We start from the raw sequence: 25,316 nt of genomic DNA, 5'->3' as shown, positions 1-25,316 counted from the left end.
CATGAAACTCATTAAGTATTTCAGTTATCTTATAGCCTACTCTGGACCAAAGGAAATAAGAAAATGAACAGAAAAGAATCTAGAAATTGAAAAGATTCTCGGAATTGAAAAGAACGTGGAAACTGGCACTTAATTGGAATTGAAAACTACTTGTAGAATAACAGTGCCACATTACAGTGCCACAGAACTGGAACAATTTCAAATAGGCTTAAATTGTAGTTTCAATGTATAAAACTTGGATTCTAAATAAAGCAAGTTTCATTGGTTCCAACATGAGATTTTCTTAAAACGGTTTAAGGTTTTTTTATTTTTAAAATTCTATCTGGATTGTTAATTCTATCTGGATAGTAATTATATCTGGATAGTAATTCTATCTGGATAGTAATTCTATCCGAAAAAATTATATCTGAATAGTAAAAATTAAATTTAATTTTATACTTTTTAAAATTCAAATCTAAAATTAAATTTAGTTTTATATTTTTTTTAAACTTAAATCAAAACTTAAATTTAAATCTTAAAAGGTATTCTTGAGCTTCTGTCTATAGCTCTATCCCTCTCTAGACCACTGAATTTTACAAACTTGACGAAAAGCCAATGGCTTACAAGTGTGTTAATAGGGTAGTATATTTACTCATAATTAAAAGAAATCTGTTTTACAAGCACTGAGCGGTCATTTGGACTATGAAGCATGGCTTGCAGTGGTTTTTCTGGTTTTCAAAATGACAACAATTGTGCCCTTCTGGCAGACCAGAAGGGTACCTTTTGGTATCCTTCTTTATCTTCAGCCTAAAGGAAATCAAAGGTAATAAAAATTAAACAAATTAATACATCTATGTAAAAGGTAAAGGATACGGCATTAGACTTTACAGTCCGTACCGGCGGTGCTGATCTCCGTTTCTTGGCCCTTCAGCCAGGAAGTGCAATGGGGGGTTGGGGGCCAGCCATCCTGTGCTTTCGCACACCCTTCCTGTTTACCTTCCCCAGGTTTCTCCAGGTACCCATTTAGAGCTGGGTCGACTCTGGCTAAGCTTACAGAGTCACGCAACTGACCCCTGTCCCAAACTGAAGAATTGGGTACACTGGGATTCGAACCCGCGTCTTCTCAGACAAGGGATCCCGAATCCAGCGCACCAACCCACTCGGCCAGGACGGCTCCTGGCCGAGTGGGCCATACATCTATGTAGGCTTGAATAACTAATTAAACAAATTAATACATCTATGTATGCTTCAATAACTGATTTGACATTTTTAATGGCACTTTTTTTTCTTTTTTTAGTTTCTCGCTTAGAAGATCTAAAATTTTTAAGCTAAACAGGCTAGCCATGACAAACTAAAAAATCTCAAGATGAAGAAAAAATCAAACGGGACCGCGGACATTAGAGAGGAAAAACAAACTAAAACGACGCGGACATTTCGCCTGTATAAAACATGGCGTCTTCAACACTAAACGTAGAAGATACCAAATAAACGAACTGAAAATAAAATCTAAAATAATCTATAAAATCTAAAATTAAAATAAATAAAATGTAAAACTAAAAACAATAAAAATAAGAATGAGGCAATATCTAAATATCTACTGGCCGTAGTCCTGTTTGATTTGTTCTTCATCTTGGGATTTTTTCTCTCTTTGGTTTTATGCTTATAAATCCATCGTACCCTTGCTTCGATATTTTGAATATAATTACAGCCAAAGTTTTACGCTTTGTTGCAAACTAACATCATTAACTCAAAAGCCCCACATTTTTTTGTAATTATTATTTATTTGTATCATTATTCTTAAGATTTGAATTCAAAGAATAATAGCAGGAATTCGGTTAAATATCGACTTTAGCCAAGTTCTCTATCGACAATAGCTTCGCGCCCCTTTATCAAAGTTCCTACTAGATCATGGATTCAAGGTGGCATTGGAATTGCCCATTTCAGCAAACAAGACATGAAAGTTTTCTCGACTTCAGCATCTCAGTAAACTTCTACTTCAGAGAAGGTTTCTTGAGAAGTTCAAGGTAGCAAAGTTTAACATCCAACATAGGTTGAAACATGAAAGACAATATACTGAGTTCAAAACAGGAGTTAAAAATAACATTTGGCGTTAAAATGGGGGCCCAAAAATATTTAAAGTGCACGGAAATCAGGACGAAACCGCACTTTTCGTAATTTGTAGTTATAAAAAAAATATCAAATACAAAAAAAAAATGCGAAACAGGTGAACTGAAGAAAAATGGAGGGTACAGTTATTCAAACGAATTGAGTTAAAAAGAGCAGCTTTTAAGATAGGGAGCTCTCCGAATAAAGTTACTAAAGCTAAAGCATAAGTAAATTCCTTGAAAAAATGGAAAAATTCAAGTAAAATCTCAGAAAGTTTGGGTAAAATTGTTAAGGCTCTCAAAAGCTTCAAAAAAATATGACAATTTTTTGGCTAAAGTATTGAGCGTGGTAATGCGTTGAGTTGTAGACTGTTCTTTTTTGTCATCTTGGAGCCCTGAAATTAGTTCTAGGAACGAAAAATCTAGCTCTCAGAGCCCACAAATAGGTTCTATAACCATAAGAACTGGCTCTGTGAGCCCCGTAAAAGTCCGTGACAAAAAGCGGAAGGCTTCTCCGGAAAGCAAAAAGGTAAAAGATTAAAAGAAAACACGTCAAATGACTCTCTATTCAAAAAGATTTCTGAAGAACGTTCTGGTAACAAAGAGGGTCCCAAGATCCTTAAGAAACTTGCCAAAGTTGCAAATAGAGTTCTCTCTGAGCCTTCGGAAATAGGAAAGCTAAAAGATTTATTTGAGCACCACGCTAGGGCTTCGAATAGACTCAAGGTGAATAGTGAAATTTGGGCTACTCTCTCACCACGGGCTAAACAGAGCGATGCTAAGGCACTTCAAGTGCAGCGGGCTATTGTTCACTCGACCTTTTGTGTTTTAGAGGCAGTAAATGATATTCTTAAGCTTGACAATGAGTATATCAAAGAAAAGGTTGTCAAAATCCTAACAGATGCAGTTCACATGCTTGGCCTCACCAATTATGATTTAACTCTAAAAAGACGTCATGCGATGAAATTCGAAGTGAGCCCTGATCCCATGGTAGCATCAGTTTGATGCGCTCCTTCATCGCAGAATGTAGGGCCAGGACCGTCAAGAGAGGCCCAAATTCCATAGTTTCCGGAAAAGGGATCGCAAATAGCAGGTATGTACCATTTAACAAACCCCGGCCTTGATTTTTATGAATTTGTTGTGAATTTCAATAGGCTGTCACAACATTTCGCTGATAACTTTAAAGCAGAAAGAATTAGTAAGTTTGTCTCAAAATGGCAGTCAATAACCAGCGACTTGAATATTTTGAATATTATAGCTTCAGGCTATAAGATTGAATTTGAGAAAACACCATTAAAAGCTTTTTTAAAAACCACAAAAAACAATAGTTTTACGCTTGAAGAAATGCAGGCTATTAGAACAGAAGTTAATATTTTATTGCATAAAGGGGTTATTATTAAGGTACCCGAGTTCAGAATAAAATAAATACTTTGTGTTTCTTCCGTTTTTACGGTCCCAAAGAAAGATGGGTCTTCTCGGTTTATTCTGAGTCTTAAAAAAACTAAACGAAAGCATTAAGTATTACCATTTTAAAACGGAAAGTATTCAGTCTGCGGTTCTTTTAATGAAAAAAATTGTTATATGGCCTCTGTTGACCTTGTCAATTTCTATTATTTATGTCCTATTGATTTTGATGACCAAATGTGGCTTCGTTTTGAAGTAGATTGTTGTTATTCTTTCACATCTATGTCAAACGGCTTATCTTCTACCCTGAGGGTTCTTACGAAACTTACGGAATCTGCTTTCTCCCTATTTCGACGAAAAGGGTATTTGTCAGTTATTTATCTGTATGATTCTCTTCTTCTGGGAAGGTCATATTTAGAATGTCAAAACAATGTCTATGAAACAGTGAAATTACTGTCAGAGCTGGGGTTTGTGATTCACCCGGGAAGGTCAGTTCTCATTTCAAGTCAAAGAATAGAATTTCTGGGTTTTTCGTTAGATTCGCGATCAATGCGTATTTTCCTGCCGGAAAGAAAAATTAGAAGTTTTAGATTTGGTTTCAAAAAGTCTTAGTCAAGAATCGACTACGATTCAAAAATTGGCCGAAACTCTAGGCGTTCTTGTTTCAACCTTCCCAGCAGTAGAATTTGGGCCTTTATATTACCGGAAAGCGGAACCATTGAAAATTCAAGCACTAAAGTACGCGAGGGGTGATTTTGCGGCTAGGCTAACTTTAACATCTGATGTAATTTCGGAACTGCAATGGTGGTTGGATATTGCCAATCACTCTTCAAAGCAATTGAGCCTAGATCAATTGAGAAATATTTGTGCAGTGATGCATCCAAACTAGGCTGGGCACACGTGAATGAATATTCCATGAAAACAGCCGTAGGTGAATGGTCCTCAGAAGAGAAGGGATTTAACATCAGTGTTTTTGAAACGAAGGCCGTTTATCTGAGATTAAAATGCTTTGCTCAGGATACTAAAGGCACTCATGTCTGGCTGCGTTCACACAACTCAGCCACAGTAACTTATATAAACAAAATGGGATGATCAAAATCTGAGTTTTGTAATTATTTCGCAAATAGGGTCTGTCAGCTAGTATTGCAGGGCAAAGGGTGGATATCTGCAGAACATGTGCTAGGAGTTGCTAATATCGCGGATAAAGCATCATGAAAATTCGATAATGAAAAAGAAAAGAAATTGGATTCTAGAATATTTATTATTTTGAATTCGTTGGTATGTCAGTCGTATGTCAGTTGATTTGCTTGCAACTAGATTAGATTTTCAGATTAAACCATTCGTTTCTTGGAAACCGGATCGAGAATGTTTTTCATAGATGCATTTGCAATGAGTTCGGAGCCTTATTTCTTTCATGCATTCCACTCATTTAGCTTACTTCTGAGGACTCTTCAGAAGGTAGAAACAGATCAGGCAACATGTATTTTGATCTTTCAAAGCTGGACCACATAAGTCTGGTATCCCTTACTATTGAAGCTTTTAATAGGAAGTCCTATATTTCTACCAAATGATATTTTTTACTTAGTCTTTCACACAGAAACCGACCTTTCACCATCCATTGTCCAAGACGTTACGCCTAGCGGCTTATGTCGTCTCCTGCAAGGGCTTCACCACCAAATATATTCTCTTTCTAAGGTCGATATTCTCATGGATGGATGGCGGGATTCGACAAAGCGCTAGTACAGGGTTTCCATTGAAAAATTGATCAACTTTTCTGGAGGAAACACAATCCAGGCCTTGGAGGCAATTCTAGCGGAGACTTTGACCTTTCTTACGGAACTGTTTCATTCAGGTGTTGGATACAGTGCTATTGATACTGCGAGGAGTGCTTTATCGGTAGTTTTACCAAGCCTTCAGTTAGGCAGTAATCACATCACCAAGAATTTAATGAGAGGTGTCTTTAACAGAAGGCCTATTCTACCCAAGATTTCTAGTATTTAGGATGTAAAATGTGTATTTTATCTCTTTAGATTGCCAGCTTGGGATATCAAAGCTTTCAATTAAAGACACTAGCACAAAAATTAGCGGTTTTATTGATTCTGTCAGCTTGTGAAAGAGTTCAGTTTTTGGCCCGTTTGTCACTTAGTAATATGATATATAATGACGATGGAAGTTTCAATTTTAAAATCAATGCATTATCAAAAACAACGAAACAGGGTAACCACAAAACAGTACTTAAATTTCGGTCTTTTCAAAAGTCGTTCCTTTGTCCGGTGACGCACCGGACGTATATTAGAAAGACGTCATATCCAAATAGAGACGACGTACTTTTCTTACATATCGTAAGCCTCATACCGCTGCGTCCAAGTCATCTATCTCTAGATGGATAAAAGAAGTATTATTTCTTGAAGGTATAGATATCAGTGTTTATGGTGTTCATAGCACACGGTCTGCCTCAACGTCCCATCTTAAAGCAAGAGGAGTTGATGTGGACCAAATCGTAAGATATGTAGGCTGGACAAATGCCAAAACGTTTGCAAGGTTCTGTAATAAACCAATTGAAAACGGACAACAGTTATCTGTCTTTTGAAATTGCTCATTGCATTTTGTTATATTTGAAATATGTTACTATAAATGAATTTTTGTACAGCGGCCTCTTTTTACGAATAGGGCTATTATTTGTAATTAGTGTTGGTTTAGCTCATGCTGAACTTTAAAATCTCAGTTTAACTCGAGATGGAGCTAAGGCACTCTTTTTGCAGTAGAATTGATAAATTAAACGAAAACTTACCAAGTTTGAAGTTTGATTGTAATTCTACTCCAAAGAAGGAGAGTTCAACTGCCCTCCCAATTTCCCTTCCCGTTGAACTCTCAGCGGTTCATCATGTGCTTAACCACCGCATACTGCAATGACTTTAAAATACTGGTGTTGGTTTTGGTCAATCGAGGCGATTGCACGCGTCTATCTCTGTTGAACTTTCAGCGATGCTGGCGGCTCCTTCTTTGGAGTAGAATTACAATCAAACTTCAAACTTGGTAAGTTTTCGTTTAATTTATCAATTATAGCAAATGGAAATTAAGATGAAAGCATGCTTTTTGTAAATTTTTAGGTAAATAAAATATATTTTAAAATACAACAAAAATGTAAAATAGGTGAATGGAAAGTGGAAGGTATAGCATTTAAGTGGATAGAGTCAAAAAGGTTAGCTAAAAAAGACAGTTCGACAACATCGGTTATTTCAGAACAGCAAGCAATAGTAAGTAAATACTACTTACATAAATTTATGAAAATAACACAAATTTACAAAACTTTACAGAATTACAAATATAAATTTACGTAAACTTTGCATAGAAAATCCAACAAACTTTACATAAAAAAACATCGAGAAAAAGAGTTGTAGGAAGAATACAGAGAACGGTCAATACCCTGTTATTAAGGGACAGGGCTTGAGCTCAGAAGCCCTAACTCTGTTTGCACACCCGAGATAAAAAAAATAGTAAAAAAACGGGAACTTCGACATAAATCATGGTTTCATTTACAATTATGTCAGTTGTCTATATTTGTGACAACTTCCAGAAAAGCCTTGGAACAAAAAATAGCGGGGTGGAATAGTTTTATTGTTGCTGTGATAAAAATTGGCCATTTTAGTGCCTTTAAAAAACAGCAACATTATTTCGTCTGCAGCAAAAATAAAATTAATTTCCTGAAAAACCTACCCCAACATGTATCCTAATTCATCTATAAGAGATACACAGTAGGAGGCCGAGCCCGAAAATTCCCCCAGAAAATCCTGTGCAAAAATCTCGTTCGAAGAATTCCAAAGGAAATTTCTCTCCTGATAATTCCCGTATCAAGGAGTATTTTATGAATACCCTACAATATACTCTGTTTCAGCTATACCACAGTGGACAGCTAGCGTTCTACCTCCTCCCCCCATAGAATCCTACCCACAAAATTCACATCCGGAAATTCCCCCCTTGGGAAATGTCCCACACGTAAAATTGACCGGCTAAAGAGAACCAAAATGTGGAACGGATGTCCTCCTAAGAGGTAACAAAACGACAGACATCAAAAATTTTTCTATGACTGGGGCTGGCTGGTCTCCATTCACTTTCGACTTAAAATAAAAGGGGGGCTACAATTCTCAGTTTTCCGATAAATTCAGCATCCTCCAAAGTTTCTACGACCACGAGGGGGATGTTGAGGATTCGGAGGGGGCGACTCCCCATCCCTACTATATTGAATATATTCTTTTAGTTTTAGGTTTTAATGTTACTCTTTACTTTCATAACAACAGTGTAGACCAGAAATATTCCAAGAAATCAAGAGAGATCATGTACAAACGTCTACCTCCACTCCCTTCCTTAGAGCTAATTCTAAATATCTCTATCTCCGGTAAAAAAAAATGGGGAGAAGTTAAATGTTTATTTTTTAAGGTTTCTGGTATATTAGGTGTCAGCCTTAAGTTTTTTTTGCTTATTCGGATCTCTTATCCAAACTCTACAAGTAATGGCCAGACCACCCAATCAATTCTAAATAATTTGGCAGCATAAACTAAAAAAGTTTATAATGGACGAGATAAGATGATTCTTTGAAGTAACGCATCGCCTTAAAGAATCCGTGATTTTATTAGTCCAGACTCCATGGTATTTTGCAATTTGCGGAGGAGACAAGATTGAGACCCAAGGTTCTCAATACCAGAGTCTCGTCGTAGTCTCTGCCTGTAATTATATGACTCCCATGTATTTTTCTTTTTAATTTCTAACACTTTTCTTAGTTCGGTGGTTTTTAAGCATTCCTCCTCGGATGCCCGTTCGTCAGTGTATGCTGAATCCACAGTCAAAACGTTAAATTTACTTCGTTAGGTAAATTTTCCCTCGCAGGTGCAAGACGTTTTCCAGTGTCCAACGAAGATTTCCATAACTTGAAGTTTCCGATCTTGCTTTACCAAACCAATTATTGCGGCCTATCACAGACAATTTTTTTATACAAATATGCCTGTACATCGAGGGAGGGTATGGGGATTTCCTCACAGGCAACACTTCCTAAAGAGAGTTTCTTGCAATTAGGTTACTTGTTTGTAAGTGGTTTTTTATTTAATTGGATTGACTAACTTAGAACTTAACAACTTTCCTTTTTCAAAAAAATAATCCTCTTTCTAACTGTCACATTAAGTAAGAAGTTAATGTCATTCCTTTTTACATTACAAGTTCGCAACGGTTTTGACTTTGTGACCATTAAATTGAGAATTCCAATAAAGAAAGGAACTTGAAGCGACGAGGAAAACACGTCCGTGTCTTTAAAGGATCACGTTCCTAAACGTTATGAGACACAGCGTTCACAGATAGATTTTGGGTAATTGTCAATGTGTAGTCATTTTCCCGAACTTAGCATGGCCTACGTTTTTTCAGACTGAACAGACAATGCGTAATTATGCAATTTACCCTTTGTCAAACAGTTCGTGGTAACGAACTGTAGTAAGGAGCGACCCGGCTCAATAGTAACCGAAACTCTAAAAAACGGAATTTCGATACCAATAATTACATCAATAGAATCGTATGTTAATGCTGATTTTAAATATATAATTTTCATCAAGTTTAGTCTTACCCATCAAAAGCTAGAAGCCTGAGAAAATTTGCCTTATTTTAGAAAATAGGGGGGAAATACCCCCTAAAAGTCATAGAATCTTAACGAAACCATAACATCAGATTCAGGGTATCAGAGAACACTACTGTAGTTCCAAGCTCCCATCTACAAAAATGTGGAAAAAATGTGGAACGGATGCGTGTTTATTTGTTGTTGTTTTTTTCAGGAGTGATCCTATCGACCCAGTGGTCCTAAAATGTTGCGAGAGGGCTCATTCTAACGGAATTTAAAAGTTCTAGAGCCCTTTTTAAGTGACCAAAAATATTGGAGGGCACATAGGCCCCCTCCCACGCACATTTGTCCCCAAAGTAACCGGATCAAAATTTTGAGATAGCCATTTTGTTCAGCTTAGTCGAAAACCTGATAGCTACGTCTTTGGGGACGACTTAATCCCCCACAGTGTCCGGGGGAGGGGCTGCAAGTTACAGACTTTGACCATTATTTACATATAGCAATGGCTATTATGAAGTATACAGAGGTTTTCAGGGGGACTTTTTGTGTTTGGGTGGGAGTGGGTCGGGGGTTACGTAGAAGGATCTTTCCATGGAGGAATTTATCATGAGGGAAGAAAATTTCCATGAAGAGAGCGCAAGATTTTCTAGCATTTTTTAAAAAGAAACAATAAGAAAATAAATAAAAACATTTTTCACCTGGAAATAATGAGTAGCATTAAAACTTAAAACGAACATAAAATATTACGTATAAAAGAAGGTTTTCTCCTCCACAATACCTTGCTCTTTACGCTAAAGTATTTTTAGTAATTTCAACTATTTATTCTACGGCCTTTGTGATTCAGGGGTCATACTTAAAGATTTAGGATAAAATTCAAGCTTTAGTGTAAAGAGGGAGGTATTGACGAGGGGGCAAACCCCCTCATATCTTCTATATATATAAAAATAAGTTGTCTGTGTGTGTGTGTGTGTGTGTGTCTGTCGAGTGACGTCATGTTTGTGTGTCGACTGACGTCATGTTTTCGACTGACGAAATTACAGACCGGGACATCGGGACACAAATGACGACCGGGACACCGACACATAGGGAATATAAATGACGACCGGGACACAAGGAATGTTCGAATAGCAATCACCATGAACAAAGCACCGGGACACAAATGACGACCGGGACACAGGGAGTATAAATGACGACCAGGACATAAGTAAAAAAAAACTAAAAAAACTAAAAAAAAGGTAAAAACTAAAAAAAAACTAAAAAGAAAAAAAACTAAAAACTAATAAAAAAAACTAAAAAAGCTAAAAAACGAAAAAACTAAAAAAGAAAAAAATAAAAAAATAAAAAAAGGAAAAAAATGAAAAACAAAGGAATAAAACAAAACTAAAAAATAAAAAGAAAAAAAACTAAAAAGAAAAAAAGGGGAAAAATACAAAAATTTATTTCATCATATACCATTTCAAAAACGAATGTATATACAGACCGGGACACCGGGATACAAATGACGACCGGGACACAGGGAATATAAATGACGACCGGGACACAGGGACACAACTACAACGGGGACGCCGGGGGGCACAGGGGGATATATAAATGACGACGGCGACACAGGGAATGGTCGATTAGCAATCACCATCAACAAAGCTCAAGGGCAATCATTAGAATCATGAGGTATAGATCTGAATACGGATTGTTTTCCCATGGACCATTATATGTTGCATGTTCAAGAGTCGGTAAACCTGACAATCTATTTATATGCACAGACAATGGGACAGCAAAGAATGTTGTATATTCGCAAGTTTTACGTAGTTAAAAACATATATATATATATATATATATATATATATATATATATATATATATATATATATATATATATATATATATATATATATATATATCTATATTCACAGGTGGGACATAGGGACACAACTACAATGGCGCGTAACTAATATGGCGCGTAACAACTTACGCGCGCGGGGGGGCTTGGGGGGGGGGGCGAAGCGCCCCCACCAACTAGGTGTTGGGGTGGCGCAAAGCGCCACCCCAACAGCTAGTACATGATAAAAATACACAAATATAGAAGTTCGTTACTTGAGTTAATTCGTGAGGAGCGTATGTTTATTGCTAACAAAAACGTTCGTACAAAAAATAAAAAATCTAGTTGCATTTTTAAGTAGCCAAAAATTGGAGGGCAACTAGGCCTCCTCCCCCACCCTTTCTTATCAAAATCATCCGATCAAAACTATAAGAAAGCGATTTAGCAAAAAAAAAAATACAAATTTCGTTTTAATTATTCATGTGCGGTGGGCCAAAATCAAAACATGCATTATTTCAAAAACGTTCAGAAATTAAATAAAAAAATTACTTTTTTTAACTGCAAGTAAGGAGCGACATTAAAACTTAAAACGAGCAGAAATTATCCCGCATATGACAGGGGTTGTCCCCTCCGCAACGTCTAGCTCTTTACGCTAAAGTTTTTATTGTTTTAAAAAGTAGAGTTGTGAGAAAGAGTCAAACTTTAGCGTAAAGAGCGAGGTGTCGAGGAGGGGACAACCCCTCTCATATGCAGAATAATTTCTGTTCGTTTTAAGGTTTAATGTCGCTTCTTACATGCAGTTAAAAAAAACTTTTTTTTTATATGTAATTTACAGATAGATTTTGGGTATCTGACAATGGATAATCAGTCTCTCAAACTTAACAAGGCCTACGTTTTTGCAGACCGGACAGAGAATGGTTAATTATGCAAATTACCCTTTGTTTACAGACAGATTTTGTGTAACTGACAATGGATAGTCATTTCCACAAACTTAACTTGGCCTACGTTTTTGCAGACTGGACAGACAATGGGTAATTATGCAAATAACCCATTGCTCACATATCGATTTCAGCAGAAAAGGTAGCCATGTTTTGTTTTGGTTATCCGATAATGTTGAAGCTCTTAGGAACTGTTTGCTAGGCCCAGATTTTTAGAGTTTCCAAAGTGTGTACTCTAGAATTGACACGCGTACTATGTAAGTAAAAACAAACGCTATATGTACCCTAGTTTTATCAGCCTTACCTCGAGAATGGCTTGCATGATCAAGTTAAAATTTCAGGGAGCGTTTGGGGGGGGGGTAAGTGGATCTCAAATTTTGACTTGGGAAGGGTGAGATCTAGACTAAAAGACACTATGTGTATCAAAGAGTCAAAATTTTCTGGAAGCGTAAAAGATAGAAGGAGGGAGACAGGGATACTTTCGATGTTGCATTGGGGAGAGAGACAATAATAATTTTAGCTCTCAGATCCACCTACACGTGTTTGCACTTAAAGCCCCTACAGGAATTAGATTTTTTTTTCATGTGTATATACCGAAGTAAACCAAAAGATACTATTGTTAGATTAAAAGAATAGTGTAACACCTCAAGTACTAAGGCCAAGTCGACCTCAAGTACTGATTTGGGAAGGGAGGGAAGCACAGAGGGGGGGGCTAAAAACTATTTTTATGCTCCTATTATACCCAAAGTAGGCATACAATCTTGACTTGGAGGGACGGAAATGTTCTAAGTGTTGGATTTCAAATCTGCTTAAAATGTAGGGACTATGAACCCGTGTTGGACTAGAATCTAATCCCGGAGATGTAGCTATGTGGGCCAAATTTAAACTACGTGTACCCAGGTTATCAAAAACGCATATTTGCATTATCTCAGGAGCAGCATAGAGGATAGAGTTGGAATTTTAAGAGAATGTTGGGGCTCCCTAATGTATGTTGAAAAACGACTTATGGGATAGGTGGAGAGTAATCTAAACAAACCATACGCTCAGTTTATCTAAATTCCATATCTGCAATCTCTCAGGAACGGCAGGTGTGGATCGAGCTGAAACCTTCAGAGGGTTGGGGAAGACAAGGGAGTAAAAGCAAGAGGACATCATATTTTGTGGTTGGAATGAGGGGATTTGGAGGCCAACAAACGTATGTTTCGGAACACCAAAAAATTTTAGGTAGTATTAGCCCTGGTGGAACTTAGAGTCTATCCACAGTAAAGTGGTGAGGTAAATTAAAAGACAGTTTATTCACCAGCATATCAACAAGCGTATCTGAAATACATCAATACAACTGGGGGATTGATTTAAAACTTTCAAGGAGTGTTTGGGAAGGGCAAGGGGAATTAAAATAAAATTAAGGACTGAAAGACGACAAAAAGAATCATCTCCTAAATGTTGATTTGTCTCAAAAAGAGAGGTGATTTCCTCTTAATGCCTTGAAACTAACATATGTGAGCTATTGGGTCAAAGGAACCCTTATGCACAATAAAAGAATCTTTAAAAAAAAATCAGTTGCCTCCAAAACTGGAACATTTTTTTTTTTTTTTTTTTTTTTTTTTTTTTTTTTTTTTTTTTTTTTTTTTTTTTTTTTTTTTTTTTTTTTACCAGGTGGGACTCGAAATATTTCTGTGTAGCCCAATTACTTGACTTTGAATAATTTCAATGGTTGCAGACCAAAAGACTAAAATATTTAGGATCCACAAAGACGGGGTTGTATTCAATCACCTTGAAAATGTTAGTTTCAATTTTTTTGGTCAGGTTGACCCCCATACAGAAAACAAATTTGGATTTAATTTTGGCTGCATCGGTTTTTGATGCTCAAAAGTGGATCTAAGATTGTTTTTATCTATGTTAGGTTTATAGCTTCCAGTGCATGTAGACAACCCTCATGCCATAACAAATCTAGTTTGGACCTCTCAAAAAGGACATAACCTCTAAAACTGAGCACAATCTAGTTTGGACACAAACCTCTCAGACTGGGCTAAAAACATATTTTCAACTGGTTTCAACCTCGAAAAGTGCTCATAAGCACATTTTTTTAAGAGCCCAAAAAAGGGCATTTTTTTCCGAACAACTTGAAACTTTAACTGTAACTCCCTAATGAAGTGAACACTAAGGCCAGAACACACTAAGCGTTTTTTAGGCATTTTCGCCGATAAGATTTGTTGCTGCTGCTACTCTAAAATAATATGGCGTTTATAAATTTTCCGGGTAGGGGGGGGGCTAATTTGCTGCTGGGATGATTTCCAAGGGAAAGATTTTCCATGGGGAGAGAATTTTTCGGGGTAGTGTGTAAGATTTATCAGTATGTTTCGAAACTTACTAATACCAAATAAGTTACTGGCAACTTTGGTAAGTCACCGCATAAGTGGTAAGTTTAAAATAATTATGAATTTAAAAGAAAATATTCTCTCTTCAGACAGATTGATAAGAAAAATATTATTTTTGCATTATTTTAGTTGTTTATTTCCTACTTCGTTTACACGGAAACAAAAATATATAAATCGCACTTTAGGCTTCAGATAATTCTCTATAAGAGATAAGCTAGAGCTGCTGCAGCTGCTCCTCCTCATCCTCATCTGGTGCATCTTCAAAAGCTATGTCTGGCAGAGCATCTCCACTATCACGTGGCAGTTAACTATTGATAGAAAGACTTGATGGCAGCGTGAATATCCCTTCCAGCCTTTCACGTCGATTTCCAGGCATTTTTGAAGCTGCACGATGCTCATGGATGAGCACGATGCTCATTGAATGAGCATGATGCTCATTTTTTGCTATTGAGTGACTGACGGACCACTAGAATTTTGTTCGCTGTTTCATTCTTGATGTGGTTTCTATGTTGGGTCTGAACTAGTCCATAGCCTGACTAGAGTCTGTCACAGGAGGCTATGGTAAAACAAATGGTTGAGATTTTTACAGCAACTCTGTAAGAACCAACTTCGCAAAAAAACAGCCCACCAACAAGCTGCCGGTTCTACAGCTTGTGCAGTCTCAAAGTATATTGGTTTTGAAAACGGGTCATTTTTGGAGATGTAGCTACAGAGTTCTGTGTTCAAGATCCTAACAAAGTCAGCTTCAGATCTTTTGTTAAATGAATCACCATCCTTCTGAAATTGATAAGAAAGTTTAGCAAGCTCATTGATTCGACCTACTGCATCCGTAAGCTAATCATGGATCAATGAGTTTGCACCACGAAGCGGATCAAGTAGAGTTGCTGCAGCCAGGGCGGGATCATATGTAAATACCCTCCTATTTTTTAGGTACTTGTGTATTTTTTTTTCCTTGGCCTTTGAGACTGGTAAGAACGGTACAATCTCCTGGAAATGCCGCTGCAGCAAATTGAAGTACGGGATGAAACACAAAGAAGGATCTTCCTCTCCTTCAAAGAAGTGGCAGCCAAGTGAAATTGAATTTCAGATAGGCTGTTAATTAATCCAGTTTCACATCATTGAAAAGCACCTTTCTGATATTCTGAATTCCCTCATTTATACCACAACTTCTATCAGTTGACATAGACTATAAAGGTTCCCGTGACTCTTTCATGAAGCACACAGATTAGTAGATACATTTTCTTAATAGTTTTTCCAAGAATTGCAATCTGCTTTTCGGACAACTTGAGCTATTTGATAAGACCTGACAGAAGTTATAACCTTAAAGATATTATTGACACACTGGTCTAAGCTTTTCATAGTATCTCGGACAAGAAGATTCAAAATGTGAGGGATGAACCCAATGGTTTAAAGGTGGAGATATCTTTGCTTCAACGACAAGGTAACAAGTTTATTAACAATAGGCACATGGCCTCAATCCCTGTTATTGCAATCCTGTCTCCAGTCATAGCAGGTTACCAGACTTTAGCAACTCGTTTCAGCTCATCAGCTACAAACTGCGCAGTGTGCTGCTTGTCACCAGTTTCTACTGATTCAAGGAAGAGAGTTTTGTCAGTGACAAGGATATAGTTAACAATGGGTTCTCGTCCAATATTTGCACATCCACCCGAACAAAGAATTTTGGCTGTTTTGCAGTCCTGAATTTCCAGTTTAATGTCAAGCGTGCTTTCAGCAAAGCATTCATCCAGGTACATGGTTCGCACTTTGGGATCCGAAATTTCCTTCATAGCTGGATTTGTAGCCCTTATGGCCTCTGCAAAATATTCATTTTGACCACAGTGAACGGTTTATTGCATGCATAAAATGCACAAACCCAAGCTTTTTCGCTGGCTTCATGTTGTTCTATGGTTACTTTTTGGATACACGTAAGTTTTGGTTGCTGCACCACTTTGGTTACACAAGCAAGAGGGCGGGAATTTGAAAGAATAAGGGGAGTCGCAAAAGAAGACCCAGAAGTACTGGGAAGCGATGACGTTCCAGCCAAAGCGTTTGAAAGTACTGGAACTTGATTAGAACCACCTTTGTCAGAACTGCTGGAATCAATGTCGACATCTTCAGATTCTACACCATTCCCTCTTTCACGCGACTACTTCTTCATGCGCTTCTTTGTTGCAGCAGCGAATTTTTTATGGATAGATGATCTATGCACATCATAATATTCACGGATGTCAATTGGTGCCTTTTCACATAGCGCAAGGTCATGCTTTTAGCGCAAGTATTTTTGACCAATGAACAACAACAATGCTTGCAGAAAGCTTTTGTAACACGATTACAGTTAACAGTGATTTCTTTATATAGCCACTCTTTGTTGACAGGGTTAACCGACCAGAATAAAAAAAAAACAGTTTATCAAATCAAACGTGCGTTTTTTTTCCGATACTAGTGAATGCAATAAATCACGAAAAGTATTTGATAAACATATGCAGTTATGCAGTGATGGACGGATAGAGAGCATGGAAAACAACTAAAGACATTGAGGCAGACTTGGCTAAGATCGCAAAATAAAATAAAAAGTCAAAACACTGGCAAAAGCCAGTAAAAGTATCTATTTCAAAACCAAGATTCCATATAAAAAGATTCAATTTGATTTTGTGGACACCTCCTTATAACGACACTTCATCCAGAAAAAATGAAGAATCTAGTGGGATGATAGGAGGAATTTATGTATGGGCACTGGTTGCCGCTATGTCACTATCGCAATTCTAGATTAGACGGGAATATCTTTAATTAAAATATCCTTACTACCTTACACCTTACTTATTAACACTTACACCTTACTACCTTGCTTTTATTAATATAGCCTTACTACCCGCATTACAGCAGGATATATAATTCATTGATTATTTTTCTATAGTTAAAGATAGCCAGTCAAAAAATTGAGTCAAAAGTTAAAAACTCACTAAATTATATTGACCTCTGCTATGAACGTCTGATTTATTCAGACTGACTGATTCGTCACGTATCGCTTTTTTTTACTCAGGCAGGAAATGACAAAAAGGTAGTAGGACAGTGCGATATCAGCATAAGCTCAAAGGGGTATGACTCATGTATTGAACTTGATGAATGAAATTTTTTTACAATAGATTTTAGTGAAGTGGCAGCTCTCTTAGGGGTGGATTTGTTTCAATGGAGAACATTTTTGTTCATCAAAAACTTAAACTTACCACAAATGAAACTTAACATTAAGATTAACCTAAAACTTACCATTACTGGGTAAGTTACCCAGTGGTAACTTACCGCGCGGAAACTTACATCTTGCCCACTATTCCAGAAGGGGTGAACGTTTCAGGGGAAATTTAACACTGGAGAAATTTTCCAGAATGCCTATTGAAATGTTTTTTATTTGTCTTACTTTCTCTTTGCCGACTCATTTTTAAGGGTAGAACTGTTAAAAGTAACTACCCGGGGTAAATTTTCACCGGGATTGGATTATCTAGAGGATCTCTCTATGGGGAAGGGGGTTTTTCCGTGGAGATGGAGCAATATTTCCTGGCATCATTTAAAAAACGATCAGAACTTAAAGTAAAAAAATTAGCTTTTTGAACTGAAAGTAAGGAGCAACATTAAAACTTAAAACAAACAGAAATTATTACGTTTATGAGGAGGGTTGTTCCCTCCTCAAAACCTCGCTCTTCATCATAAAGTACGAATTTTGTCCCAAGTCTTTGAAAACGACTCCTGAAACACAGGGGTCGTTTAATTAGAACAATAAGAAGCTTTTTTTAAAGTAGTAAGAAACTTTAGCGTGAAGAGCGAGGTATTGAGGAGGGGACAACCCCCCTCATATACGTAGCAATTTCTGTTCGTTTTAAGTTTTAATGTTGCCCCTTACTTTCAGCTGAAGAAAACTTGTTTTTTTTTTAGTTTTTCATTTTTTTTTAATTCAAAAGAACAGCCAATTTTTTTAAGTTGAATATTTTTCATTCTAAAAAGAACAACTGAATTTTTTAATTTGAATTTTTTTAATTCAAAAAGAATCATGTACTGACTTGCTAAAAATTTAAATCCAATGTTTAAGCTGTTAAGCAATAAAACTTTATTTTTAAACTCATGTTTTTTTAATTTACACGAAAAAAATTAAAACGAGTCAAAACTAACTTTACTCATCAAGTAATTTCAAGGGGATCTACAGGATGGGGATTAAGATACATATACCCTATAGAAAAACAGAAATTATGCAGATTTTCAATTCACATAAATAATGATCCCCCTCCCCATCCACCCAAAACTCTATTATTTAGATCTTTATTGAAAATTCATTACACAAAACTAGGGTTGATCGAAAATTTCAACCGGATATATTTATTTTGTTCAAAATAGAAATGAAAATCCAACATTTTAATTCTTTTTCTGTCAAATCTTTATGCTTTTGAACATTTCCTTGCTTTCACGCAGAATAAATAAATGGCTTTTCATAGACACACTAACGCTGGCAATAAATTGTCAATCAATTAATAGTCAATCAATTAATAAATAGTCAATAGTCAATTAAAAATTAGAGTGCTCTTAATAGGCAGACGTAAGCAAGTGTAAGTAGAAGATGGAACCATAAGCAGCGCAATGCTGCTTAAGTAAAGTGCGATGTCGGCACAATGCATTATTATTTTTGTCTGATCATGGCACTTCGTGTAAAAGGAGTTGTCGCAGAAATAGCCAATTTATTCAGCATATCCGAAAGGTCCAGTAATCACGTCTTTGGGGATGAAAACTCCCCACGGCGCAATAGCAAGGAGTATAAGTTACACTAGCTGTCCATTATTAAAATATAAGGTTATTATGGAAGAGGTAGTCGTACAGACTGCGGAGGAGGCTCATTCGATTGGAAATCAGAAATTCTAATGCACTTTTTAGAAGTCAAAAGCGGTCAGAGGGCAACTAGCCCCCCCCAACGCTCTCTTTTCCTAAACGAACCAGGTCGAAACTGTGAGATAGTAATTTTGTTTAAAATAGTCCAAAGAACACATGACAATGCCTAAGCAGTTTTAAGGCCTCCTGTCGTGATTTTGCAGATGGTGCCACAATTTTCCCTTTGGTTAAATAACCAGCACTAAAATAGTGACATGATAGGTACCAAAATCTGACTCTCGGTTGGCGGTGATTTTACAGATGGTGCCACAATTTTCCATTTGGTTAAATAAACAACATTAAAATAGTGACATGATAGGTACCAAAATCTGACTCTCGGTTGGCGGTGATTTTACAGATGGTGCCACAATTTTCCATTTGGTTAAATAAACAACATTAAAATAGTGACATGATAGGTACCAAAATCTGACTCTCGGTTGGCGGTGATTTTACAGATGGTGCCACAATTTTCCATTTGCTTAAATAAACAACATTAAAATAGTGACATGATATGTACCGAAATCTGACTCTCGGTTGGCGGTGATTTTACAGATGGTGCCACAATTTTCCATTTGGTTAAATAAACAACATTAAAATAGTGACATGATATGTACCGAAATCTGACTCTCGGTTGGCGGTGATTTTACAGATGGTGCCACAATTTTCCATTTGGTTAAATAAACAACATTAAAATAGTGACATGATATGTACCGAAATCTGACTTTCGGTTGGCGGTGATTTTACGTATTGTATTTGAAACAAAAATTATGCTAATTTTTGACAAAAACAATCGGTAAAATTGACCAGCAAAATCTCTTACTCCAACCCCCCACCCCCTAACATTTTGGCTAGTAACGACCCTGCCTACAACTACTGCTATTAATACTGCTGCTATTGCTGTTACTACTCTTATTAATACAACACTATTACTGCTACTACTGCTCCTACTACTACCACTACTCCTATGATACTACTGCTATTAAGGCTACGCGCATGAAGGTGAAGATTTGACAGGATATAGAGGGAGAAATTGAGCTAAATCAAAACACATTACCCGCATGCAGATTGTGAAAAGGGCGTGTCTCAAGAACAGATTTGGGTACCAAATTTGGGTTTTCAGAGAAAACTTAAAGGGGAATATTAATTGACCAAAAGATAATATGTGCATGCTACTACTAACACTTCTACCACCGATACTTTTACTGCTTAGAAGCCCAAGAGCATTAAGATAAAAATTTCAAGGAGCATTAAAATACAGGTTATCAAAAGGACATACCGGCAATGTAATAGCAACAGCTAATTGTATTAAGTTCATTTAAACCATTTTGGTTTAACAGGAAAGCCAAATAGGAAAAAACGCGGATCCAAGACTTTTTCACGCTGTACCTGAGGTTTCGAGAACGAAGCTCTATTTTATGAATATGGCAGAGCAACAGTGTCTTAAATACTTGCCAGGGGTGGACAATCGAACCGAAAAGTCGATTTGATAATCGAAGCATAAGACCGGAAATTTACGGTTCAAGATGGGTAATTAGGAGGGAATGAGTATTTAATCTATTTCCGTCTTCAAAGAAAATCTTAACAAAACCAGATAGCTCTTGACGATTTATAAACATACTATTTGGAAAAGAAACAACCCAAATCAGGGGAAGTGGAGTTTGAACTATAGAGACAAGTACAACGATTACAACCCCTACTATTAAACTTAAATGGAAACTAATTGTATTTAGCCAAATACAATTGCACTGTTATTGATTGTGGGAAGTGCGGAAGTGCGAAGCTACTCCAAAATGTATTATTAATTCAAACTGGCGAATGTGCCATGTGGTAACTATTCTAACTTCAGGTTGTAACTAATTAGGTTCCATTACTAATATTAGGTTCTAATTAATTAGGTTCTCCCTAGCTTCATGGAAGATTACAATATTCAGAAAGTAAGGTTCCTTATCGAAGGCTCGGGCTTTCAGACCAAGGCCCCTCATCTTAAATATTCCGAGAGTCAAAACAACCTCAATTAAAGATCAAACCTGGTGATTAGCTTTATCATTACTGTTTTGTCAAACCCCAAAATGTATAGTTCTAATATGACACTCTTTTACACCTAAACTTTAACCCCCCCCTCTCATCCTTTCCCGTCTCCAAACCAAATATAAGAGTCATCTATTTATAGTAACATAGAAACTATGCTCAGACATAGGCTATGATATGCTCGGAGATAGGAATAGGCTGTGCTCAGAAATAATCCAAACATCAAACCCCCGATTAAAGATCAAACTAGGTGATTAGCTTATGATTATTGTTTTGTCATGCTTCACACTTTATAGGCCCGAAAGTGCAATTGCATAACACCTTAACTTTAACCCCCTTCCCTTCGCCACGCTGGAATTAAGGGTAATCTATTCAGATTAACTTAGAGGCTATAGATTATAGTTACCTTCTACTGCTACAGACACTTTAGTAGTAAAAGGAACTCCAAGAAACGGCAAATCTTGTTCAAGTTCTTCAAAAGTTTTTTTTCCACTACTGAGAAGTTCGTCAGCAGCTTCTGCATCTTTTAAAGCTTCTTCATATCGCTTGTCTACAACAGCATTTAGCAGAGGATTAACTGCTTCTATTCTCTTAATGAAAGATTTTACAACCTCTACGCTGGTAATCTGCAATAAAAATAAACAACAATAGCATACTTGCACATCGGGGTGGGGAGGTCTCAACAGTTTTCATTTGCCGAACATCTACCCCACGACCAATATAGCAATATTGTAATTGATTGAACTGGATTTTCGTCCATTATTGCCAATGAAAACCATTCATTTTCAGCCGAAAACAATTCTCTTTGAAAAAGAATGGTTTTTATTGGCTGCCAGCAGCAAAATTAATTGCAATAAGCTATATTGAAGTCATAACTTCTCAGAAACTAATTTCGAGATACATTTTATAGCACGATATAGTTTGTAATTTGTGGAGGTCTCTTTTGCTAACATTTGTAAGAGGTGACTGGAGGAGTTCAAAATTTTCATAAAGGTGGCACTTAAGCAGGCCAATGCAATCAGACTGTTACCAAAATGAGCCATAAGTTTTAATTTGTACAATAAAATATCTAGATTTACGGCATTGTACCAGGAACTCTAAACTGTACCAAAAATGGACGTTGTACCACAATAGCAACGCTGATGAGTAGTCAAGTCAGAAGTTTTCCCTTAACTAGGAATAGTCATAGAAGCAGAAGTCATAACAGGAATAGTCAGGATGAAAATGGCCGTGGTAAGAGTAGTCGTGGTAGGAGTAAAAAAGTGGCAGTAGCTCAGTCGTAGGATAGTTGTCAGTAGTATTTACGGCAGGAGTTTTTCTGATAGGAGCACCTAGAGTAGAAGCAGTAAAAGTAGTAACAGTAAGGCTCCATGTGTTCAACCAAAGACAAATCTTTACTGTGTTCTTTGTGGGCTTTTATTTTTTTCAATTTCACACAAAAATGTTATTCATTAGCAGATTTTACAATTAATTTTCAGCAACGGGCATTAATTCATTTAGCGCCATTCCCTATATAATTAATTGTCAAAAGGGAAGCAATATAATTATATGCACAAAATCAACCTAGAGGAGAAGATATATTAATACAAACGAAACATACACGCTTTCAAGCATATAGCAAGCATATACATACAACATCCTATGCCCCCTGCAAGGCCCCTATCGCCTGGAAAACATGGATACATCTTTACTAAAATGTATCTACGAAGGCTCTTCGTTAAAACAGTTAAATAGAGAATCTTATGCACGCAAGGCGTAGCCCCTCGAGGCACATTTTGTAAAATTTTCTATCATTACCACTAGTTAAGAGATGGAAAATAGTAACGCATCTCGCATTTTTGGGCGCCCCGCGATCCCGAAAGGCACCAACTCAAAATTTCTTTATATTAATTTTAATCAGATTGGAAATCAATTCTGTTCCTCCAAGGGTGACACGATTCCATCCATGTTCTTAATTTTGAATCGTCACAGAAATTTAGCTAAAGTTTCATTCAACCCCAAGTTCTAAGTTTTAATGAGAAAGGTCGTAAGTTCCGAAAATATGCCTCCAGGGGTGACATCATAAACACGGCCCGAAGGAAAAAACACCAATTTACGAACATAATCCCTATAAACAGAGATTTCATAGATACATTTTAGTAAAAGGATACGTCACACTTTGTTTAAATCGGACTTTCAATGTGTATAAATAAAGGGCCAAGATAGGTACCATTGGACATGTGCACCCTTTCCCCTCCCCACCTCTTATCTTCTTTCTAAATAAATAGTAAGGTTTTTAATCTTTACATTAAAGGGCTTAAACCGATGCTCTAAGACTCGTATTCACTTAAAATTCTACCATATTTTTTTTTTACTGAAAACGGTATTTAGAGTTTAGAAGCTTTTTGATTATCAATCAGAAGTTTAATTGTACAACACATACGCCCAAATCAGAACTCTTTAATTACATACTTATGAGGCTCTTTGTCCCTTGCAACACCCCTCCTCCTCTCTATAACCTAATATATTTAGAAACGTCTCACTTCTAACGACTCATATCCAGTCGTGAAAGGTCAAAAGAATGGTTCTTAATGATTACATGATCATCGTTAAGTATCTTTAAGACTACAGTACGACTGTCCTAAATTGAAATATATCAAAAACATAATCTACAAATATTCTCTGATTTTCACCAAAATTGGCTTGTAAGGACTTGTGAGCTAGTTGAGTATAAGAATAATGTTCAAATATAGACTTGTGATATACAGTACTCTTCCTTATGTCTATTTTATCGGATCTTATTTCTGTCCATAGAAAATCCGTAGGACACTATAAAATCATGTATATGACAGGCAGCTTAATTCAAGCTATCACAACGGTTTTCCAAAATATATTTTTACTGATGTATATATTTTTAAATCTTTGTCAAAACAAGCAAGAAAATCATTATCTCTAAAAGCTTTTCAAACTTAATGTCTTGAAACAAGGAGAAACTAAAACGCAGACTTCTAGTTAAACAATCATAAATATTGCTTCTTGCGGGAGTTCGAGGAATTCTCGCCAAGATTTGAACAATTTAGATGTCAAAATGACATACTGTAAATGCCTTTCTCAGATTAGCAGACGACACAGGACATTATGCTGCATCGTAAATAATGCAAGGGATGATAAAAAAAAAAGAAACACAATTCTGAAGCAGAATAGTCACCATAATTTAAGTCTAGTTTTGTTATTTCAATCCCCAATTTCTAGCTCCATCTTCAGCTTGTCAGCTTGTCTTCGTGAAATAAAAGATAAACACGGAATGAGAAAACAAATGTAGGTGGTTCATTTTCATCTTCTGTGTCACTTTTTTACGATATCCTGCAACTACCTTTGGAAATTATTTTTCCAGAGGTTGCATTTAGGTTTCTTAGTTTGAATTTTTTTTAGCATACAAAAATAAAATACATGTAAGCACCTAGACCTACATCAGCATATAATACCCATCATGAAAGCCCCCAAAAAATGTATACAAGTATTTATACCTTTCCAAGGTTGGTCAGCACAGATAACTGTATTCAGTGTTGCCGTGGGGTTGATTTATTCAATTTGGAACGACATTCTCCCTCCCAAACCTCTTTTGAAATTGCATTTTTCAATAATTTGTAAGCATATCTTATGGCTAGTACTTTCTAATAGCATACAAAATTAAAAGAAAAAAATATAAATATACGTAAGCACTCAGATCTGCCTTTACATAAGACAGCCTACAGAGACACAAGAAAAGATGAGACATAAGACTAGATCTATATAAGAAAAAGTATACAAGTACGGAATGCCTTTTTCAAGCTGTTTCAGTACTAGCAAATGTACTACCAATATTGCCTTATTTGAAAAAGAAAGTATAATTATTATAAAAGAGTGGAATTAAAGAGAGAAAGTAAGATTGCATAGCTTCCATTTTACTTTATTAATACTATAATTTATTAATTTTTCAAGTAAATAAAATTATTTCTTTTGATTATAAATTTATACATTCATTAATGATTTAAATAATACCGTTTCATATATTGTGCTTTAATTTCATTGGTTTATGTGAGCGGCACATTTTCTTAAATAAATCCCGTTTCCCCAGATAAATAAAACGAAAGAATGATAAATAAAACATGCTTTGAAATTACTTTTTTTTTTTAGCACCTTGTC

At 36.3% G+C, this 25,316-nt stretch overlaps 1 protein-coding gene across 2 annotated transcripts in view; it reads right to left on the bottom strand.

The window, feature by feature from the left end:
- The window catches only part of LOC136037339 (fatty-acid amide hydrolase 2-like), a 206,635-nt gene that overhangs the window by 168,871 nt on the left and 12,448 nt on the right, over positions 1-25,316 (bottom strand). For both annotated transcript variants that reach the window (XM_065720010.1, XM_065720011.1), the window contains exon 2: positions 21,559-21,778. In XM_065720010.1, coding sequence (XP_065576082.1) covers positions 21,559-21,778 — 220 coding nt within the window. The remainder of the gene's footprint in view (positions 1-21,558; positions 21,779-25,316) is intronic.

Source organism: Artemia franciscana, chromosome 16 (genome assembly GCF_032884065.1).
Source record: "Artemia franciscana chromosome 16, ASM3288406v1, whole genome shotgun sequence".
Taxonomy (NCBI): Eukaryota; Metazoa; Arthropoda; class Branchiopoda; order Anostraca; family Artemiidae; genus Artemia; species Artemia franciscana.
The sequence above is the reverse complement of the archived record's forward strand: the minus strand, read 5'-3'. Positions and strand labels throughout refer to the sequence as shown.